Raw genomic sequence first — 8,018 nt, 5'->3', positions numbered from 1 at the left:
GCAGTTGTACAAAATTATTCTCTGTATTAAGATAAGCCTGGGAGAGATCATCACAAAAATTACTAATTGATAAATGATGTAACAATTCTGGATCGCTGTACCACTATAAATCTTAGATCCTGATAGATATAAAATAGGTAGCAAGGATCTCAGTTTACAAAACAAAGGTTCAGTGAAAAATCACCATAGGAAGAGATTAGTTGAATACTTCGAAGTAAAAAAAGCTTGTAAAATCTGTCACCTTACTGTCTTTCTAGTTTCTGGTTTCTGTGGTTTCTGGTATTTGCCAAGCATTCAACCACGACTCCCTGGCTTGCACCGAGTGGTTTCCCACCCAAGTACAAAGCAGCTGCAGATCCCTTTGATTCAGATGATATGTAATACATTAGTAATACAGATTTAGATCAGATTAATTGCCACAAAATAAAACACATTTTTAAGGGAGGGTTGTATGAGGTTCCATGCTCAAGGAGAAAACTTAGGTGCTTGCTCCAGACATTACCTCAGTATTCTTTCATGAAAGCAAATTTAGAAATGCAAAATATTATTTAGTCTGAGCATATTGTTACGGTTTAATTTAAATAACTAGAAATTACTATTTTACTTTCCAGAAATTACTCTAGCAATGCAAAACACATCTCATTTCTTCAAATGTGTAAGCGCTAATTTTGTGCCAACTAAATTTTAGGTGCCAGGAGATCAAAGACAGGAAAACTGTATTGCTAAACTTTCTTCATAGACCATGCAAAGAGAGGCACCTTCAGAAAATTCAAAGACAAAACCTAATTTACATACTTGGAAAGAGCTTTAGTATCATTTACCAGCCATGGAGAAAATATGCCTATGATAGTAAAAGGTGAGACAAACTGGGCAAGTAGTCTTGACTTGGCTTTGTAAAACCAGGGATTAGTAACAGAAATTCACCTAGTACTTTTTTCTAACAAATTTGTGATCCTCAGGAGAAAGTCTGAAAATATCTACTCGTATTTTTTAAAATACTTTCATTTTCTAATTATTCATATATTTAATATCTTAAAATATTTTTAAATGTAATCAAATCAGCTCTAAAAATATGCAATTTTTCCAGTAGATGGCAGCATCAACCTGTAGAACAGATTACAGTATTTTAAAATCAGTATTCATGAGTAAGCATTAAATATGGAAGAACTGTCCATTCTTGATCTGGAACCCCCTATTCAAAGGAAACAACTCTTCTTCCATACATGTAGAACTCAAGTCTCTGGCTCTGTTAGATCCTCAGAATCAAGACTGTACGTTAAGTGCCAGACAGTGTCACCATAAAACATCAACTTTTTCAAAAACAGCAATCCATTAAACAGGTATCTAAAAGTTTTGATGTTTCTTTCAAATTCTAGGAACTTCTGTGAAATCTCAAGAAACCTGGTTCCCACTACTGCAGAGGCATTCCTAAGGCACTATCCCTGGTTCAAGTGGGTCATGCTGAATAGGAGTCACCACTGAGAAATACTTCCTCTACCTTCAAGTTCAACTTTGGGCCTGTCCTTTACCCAGATTCTGGCAATTGAGTCCCTGGTACTGAGCTTCACAGATTTTACACTAAGTGCTCCTGGTGTCTCATAGCAGCCCTTTGTACTCCAGGAGATAGGCATTCATCCTTACATAGTTCTTTTCAGTCCTGCAGACCAAATCTAGGACACCAAAGACCACAGACAGTTACATTTTCTTTTATAGTCTCAGAGGACCCATACAGTTCAAGGGCAATCTCTTTACTTACCTTTCTTTCTCAGTCAAGACAATCTATGCTTTACCTTTATTACTTTGCGGTTTTTTTACACGCTCCACCTGTTCTCATTCACCTTTTTGCCATGGCACTATTCTTCCATCTGAGGCAGGAGTGATTTGAGATCCAATACAACAATTAACACAGCTTTGAACTGTCTCATTAGTGGAAGCACTGTACATGCAATGGTAGGTGACCTGAGAAATCGGAAGCAATTCTCTGCATAAGAATCACGCAGAGGCCTACGCGTACTGCACAGCTGCAGTACGCATGCCAGTTCACTGCTACAACTTCTTAAGACTCCATTCTGCTGACACCAGGATTACTAACCATGATGACCACTTTGACATATTTACTTATATTACTTGTCCTCCTTACTTTACATTCATCGTTTTACATTTTGCCCATCCTTTTTGGTACATTTCATCGTTCATGACCACCCCAGCCCTCCACCCCTATCGAAAGTCAATCTTTCAAAAGCAGTGACATTTTAAAAGTGCTAGAACCAAAACAAGCTAATCAAATCCAGAATGATATCAGTATTCTTAAACTGGAAGGCTTGTTCCTTGATTTGAAAAAAACATTATTAAGCTTTCTTAGATCAAATCAGTAGCTAAGTGCATGTCAAGTACAAAGCAAAACTCAAACACTTGCACTGCAGCATTTTGAACATGATGCTAAGTGGGTTGCTAAACAATAGTAAACAAATGTAAATTAATCTTCTGAGATCACTGGCTGGTTGGTTTACATGCCCCCAAATTCATCATCGCAGTGTTTTGGAATAATATATATTTAGTAGATATGCGACCCACAAGGAATCAGGAGAAAGAAACTAATGGCAGGATGTTAATTTTTTGTCCCACTTACTAAATTGATTATATACTACAAAAGTTTGGGGAATGTGCTGAATTGAGTGCAGTGACTTGTTTCTTTTTTACTATTTTGTATCTAGCAAATTAGATCCAAATATGTAACACTTCCAGAAGAACCAAAACTTAAGCGTTGGTCACATATGTTAAGCCTCACTGTGCACAGCTGCACTCTTTTTGTAGTCTTGCACAACTAACCAAACCAAATAAAAATCAAAATGGTTTAATGTAATTTATTTGAAATGCTTCCAGAGAAGTTTAAGGCTATTATTAAAAAAAAGTCAATACACACATTCATTCTTTCTTCTCTAGCTGAACACTACATGCTTTTCGCTCTTTTTAAACGTTTCGATGAACAGGTTTTACAAAAATGGTTCATCATCTAATATGCTTTCCTATGCCTTTTCTTTTGCATTTTTTTTTCTTTCTCTCATCTTCTCTGTCATACTCATTCAGCTCTAAAAATGAAGCAGTTGAAATAAATTACAAAGCCTGAAACAGAACAGAAAATTGACTTTTTTGAAAAACTATAAATACAGAAATATGTTCTATAGGGTAAAAATGACATTTTCTTTAAAAAATAAAAATACCTTGGTTTACACTGTTTATCATCTTGTCACACCAATTTCTGTAATGCACATCAGCATATATATATGCAAGATACTTGACAGTAAATTTTCTGTAAACTTGTAGAACACAAGAAAAATAGTTTTGGCAATAACTTAGAAGTTTTTCTATTTTTGTTGTTATAAGTACTTTGCACGTGTTATCTTGTGTAATATCAAGGATCTCTTATATTTATTAATATATCATTTTCATAGCTTGCCATACAGCACTGGCATTATTTCTTATACTAAGAAATAAAATACTACCCAGGGATTCCTGAAAAGAAACAAGATGTTGAACTGAGTGGTTTAGACTGCATTTACGTGACTCGTCTCCTTCTCATCATAATGAGTAGATTAAATCAGCCACCAGAAAACACAGTAACATTTCCAATTACAGCATGAGATTAAATGCAACAAAAACTTTTAAAACAAACTTGAGAAAAGTATAAAGGATGTAATACATCTTAAAGGAAAAGCAATTCCCTTTTTGTTTCTCTACATAATTCCATAGGGTATTTGTAGAGCACCACTGATAAAAAATCATCACTTAGTTTAAAAACCAACTACATGTAATTGTAAACAGACATTTACAGAAAATTAAATGTTTTAACATTAGTTTAGTGGTGTTTAAAACCAACAGTGGAGGTCAGTGGAGTGCAAAATGCTGAAGAGGGCCTATTCACAAGCAAAAGCTTTTTTCCACTCTTATCCTGTTTGGGATAATATATATATATATATATATATGGCACTGAAAGCAAGCTACCGGCTTATTTACAAATACCCAGTATTCTCAGCATTTCATTTAATTCAGTGCTGGCTGTAGAGGTTTGGTTATTGGTTTTTTTTATCACTTGATTATTTGTAGCATTACATGCTTTGATAAATAAACCACAGCACTATGCTGACCACTTTAACTGACCAGATTTTAGTCAATTTGGTTGCTGGATTTTAGGACAGTGCTTCATTTTGAAAAATTAATCCCTAAAGAGTCACTGGTTACATGGCCCGCTTTTTATAGTTCTTGTTGATTTAATACCACAAGAGTTCAGATAGGTGTTTTTCTTTTTTCCAATAAACTATTTTTTCCTTCCATGCCTTTATGAAAACTTATTATCTTGATACCTATCCTGAAACTCCATATTAAGTCCACATCTTCAGCTGCCGCATTAAAGGGCGAATAAAGTACTTAAAAAATTATGAAAAGATTCTTTATGTAATGCATATATAAACAGTAGTTTAGAGATTCTGTTTACAGCAGGACATTGAGAATAACTGGTCAAGTACCTCTTTCATCCACCTTAGATGTTTATGGAATATAATCACAGGACTTGAGTTGCAAGAGATTCCAGCTTATACAGATCAGCAGTTACAGTACTACACTCATAGGTACGAATACAAGGAGGACTGCATTGATGTTGTCACAAAAAACATTTTAAAAGTGCTTCTCCAAATGGTTCCGTGTATGGAATGCAAATACTGTACAGGTAAGAGAGATTTTCTTCCATGAACTGTAAGTTTTTGTCAAACATTGGTTTCTATTTGCTTTTCATTTTCACAAGAGTTTGTCTGTTCCATACGTTCACAGTCGGTGCTGATCTCGCTGGTGTCCATACTACAGTCTGACTCACAGTCCGATTGGTCCATTTGCTCGAGCGTGGTCTCCCCCTGGGGTACTCTGCTTCCATTTGGTGACAAAAGAAAATGTGTTTCCGAGCTCAGCACGCCAGCTTTGCCTGCACATGTAACTTTTTCTTTGGCCTGGCGGATACAGTTAAGCCACTGTTGTTTGTTGAAGGAGTCATTGGCTTGGAGTGAGTGAGTCTGGCTTTGAGATCCATTTTTGAAGCTGACTCTAAAGAAGTTTTTGACTGAAAGAAACAACGTATATCAAAACACTGAATGCTTTGGCTGAATGATTTTATAATCAAAGAGTATATTTAAATAACAAAATCTGCAAAATCTTTGACTTAAGGTGTTTTCCTGCCAATACCATGTCAGACCACAGAGAAGAGTCTGGGTATCTTTTGTGGGGCAGGAACACAGAACATCACAAGCGCTTCTAATAATTTCATATTGCTGGATTAAACAATTTTGGTTCTGCCATGCATGAGCTACCCATAAAGCTTTATGTGAATCAGCAGGATTAAGGCTTCTCCCACACTTCAACACCTCTTCTCCTACTTCTCTGCAAAGCACATTTCCAGAACCTTCACTGAATACTGTTTCTTGTGTCAGCCAGAGATTGCCTCATCTCTTCCATTCACTTCACTAATAAAGCAAATACATATAAAAAACCCTCAAAGTTTTCACAAGATAAGTGAGTTTCAAAGGACCCTTGTAATAGAAACAAACATCTTTATAATATGCTTAATTAGAAGGACATTAACTCTTACCCCTTGACATTAACATGAACAGCTACAGTCTTAACACTGAGCATGATGTTATCTGTCAGCTGAAAGACTCAGGGAATAGCAATCAATGTCTCCATAATATAAGGAAAGTCATAACAGCTAAAGCTTAAGATTTCAAAATATACTTGCTTATAATTTTTTGGGTTTGCCACTACATTCTACACATTGTTCCCTTCTCAATTCAGTACAGAAGCAGGTGTGTGGAGAAACCCCAATATGGTGAGCTTTGAGAAACAATCTAAAAGAAGCAAGTTATAACATAATAAACCAGTTTAAAATACAAATCAAGGTGTTGGATATAGATAACATGAATTTTAGAGAAAACATTCTGATGTCTCATTGGGAGGTGTCTTAAGTTCTAATGATCCTATATGAGCAAATAAAAAAAGGTGTACTCATACTTCTCTCATTGTTGCTGAATGCACCACGTATGGATCCACCCAATCGCACCTCTCCATCTTGCAAGTCTTCTAGCACAAGCTCCCTCACTGGAATTGGCTGCCGATACAGCTGGTAGCAGAGCTGTTCGTTATGGGTGATAGCTCGAGTAATCACCAACACTTCTTCAAACAGGAAGACGTGCAGTTTCTATTAAAAATGGATAAATAATAAAGCATTACTCCTTTTTTAAAACATCATTAAACCAAATGTATTTAAAGTCTAGTATGTTACAGCCTTGTGTTTTCAACAGTTAAAATAAATATTCCTCTCTTCCCACTATTTAAAAGTCTTATGGCGCAACAGCATATAAGTACGTAAATACAAGAATTTAAAAACTTCTAAAATTATTTTTCCTGTCCTCTTCTCAGTTTCTTATGTCATGATCCTAATTAATCTTTTAGTGTTGGGACCTTGAAATGTGCATGCTTATACGCATTCTTCTTTCTGACACCCACTTTATTGCCTGTGTACTAATCTTATTCATCCAAGTATTTTCAATGAACAATTATGAGCAATCTTTTTACAATTCACATGCTGTGCACAATCAGCTTCACCACAGCTCTCTGAAGCTCAGAAAATTACTTTCGCTCCTGGGTAGCACAAGTCACCTGTTATCATCTTTAAATTCTGTTTCTCCTCACATTTTTCAACCTCCAGTGGCTTCCAATAATAAACTGAAATTTTAAATTCATTTCACTTCACTGAAATGAATTTTTTGTTTTTCACAGCCAAAATTTTCTTCCCAATCAACTATTCTTTGCTTCTAAAGTTCACCTGACTAAATATAAATGGAAGCATTATTTGCAGTTTTAAAACAAGATAGAGCTTCAGATCCATTTAGCTCACTGTCCCATCTTCCAGTAGCTCATGTTTTCAGAAGACTATAATGAAAGAGTAATTATAGCAGAAACATTTCCCAATATGCCTTGGCAGTTTTCCGATATTGAAAAAGTTAATCTTCATTCTATTTTTCCACAACAGATGCCTCATTTTATATCCGTGAATAGTTTGTTCCTTATTCTGCAGTGCTGTCCTCTTCGGTATTAACAGAGATTCTGTGCAGAGTCTGGTAGAGTCTATCCATTATGTGTTTCAGTTTATATATTCAGCAAATGGCTACCTTCTCATATGAATGAAATGTGAAAGCACAAATGTGTGAGATAAAAGACCTGAGGTGTATACAGGTATGGACGTTTGCATGTTAGGTAGGGTTGGTGGGGTTTGGTTTGTTTGTTTGTTTTTAATATTCTAAATGTGCAGGAAAAATACCTTGTTTATTTTGAAACTCAGTTTTCAATCTATCATCCACAAAATGTGGCAGATTCTTCATAATGTAAAGCTTTGTTATGGCTGGTTTTAGTGGAAGTCACATGAAACTCCTTTCAATGATGAGATCTCTTATTTGCTGCAAAAGCTAATACTCTGTACTAGCAGGTAGATATAAATGATCTGTTTTTCACCCCAAATCAAAGAAATGCACAAACATAAAAATACCCCACACTGTCAGTTGTATTCAAGGAATACATCACTGTGGAAACCTCCCAAAAATGATGGGGAATTTTAAATACTGTTCATAAATTGAAAATAATTATATACTTAGTGTTATGCTACCAAAGAAAGGCAGGGGTAGCGTGGATGGAATAAAGAAAGTTCATTAGAAAGATGAAAGTGCCAGTTTCTTCCTGCTAGTTTGCTATACATTAACTGCCGGCCTGATCTTTATCAGGTGAACCAGAAAACAGCAGCCATTTTATCTTTCCATCTCAGCCGTATGGTAAAACATGATCCTTCTATTGTATGCATAAACATGCTAAATAGAGGCACTCCCAGTGCAGAAAAATACAGTTAGAATCCTGCTTACTTTGTTAGGTTTTTTAATAAAACTTTCATAAGCTCAGTTAATAAGAAAAAGATCTTTTTTCATTGT

General features: G+C 35.4%; 1 protein-coding gene across 9 annotated transcripts in view; it reads right to left on the bottom strand.

The window, feature by feature from the left end:
- Positions 1-2,849: 2,849 nt before the first annotated feature.
- ARHGEF3 (Rho guanine nucleotide exchange factor 3) overlaps positions 2,850-8,018 on the bottom strand; it is a 141,138-nt gene continuing 135,969 nt past the window's right edge. For 7 of the 9 annotated variants that reach the window (XM_074879321.1, XM_074879320.1, XM_074879322.1 and 4 more), the window contains 2 exons: positions 6,052-6,238; positions 2,850-5,107 (listed from right to left, as the gene is read on the bottom strand). In XM_074879321.1, coding sequence (XP_074735422.1) covers positions 4,761-5,107; positions 6,052-6,238 — 534 coding nt within the window. In that variant the 3' untranslated portion in view covers positions 2,850-4,760. The remainder of the gene's footprint in view (positions 5,108-6,051; positions 6,239-8,018) is intronic. The other 2 variants (XM_074879328.1, XM_074879329.1) reach the window with 1 other exon arrangement.

Source organism: Strix uralensis, chromosome 10, assembly GCF_047716275.1.
Source record: "Strix uralensis isolate ZFMK-TIS-50842 chromosome 10, bStrUra1, whole genome shotgun sequence".
Classification (NCBI taxonomy): domain Eukaryota; kingdom Metazoa; phylum Chordata; class Aves; order Strigiformes; family Strigidae; genus Strix; species Strix uralensis.
Note: the sequence above shows the minus strand (reverse complement) of the source record. Positions and strands in the feature narration are given on the sequence as shown.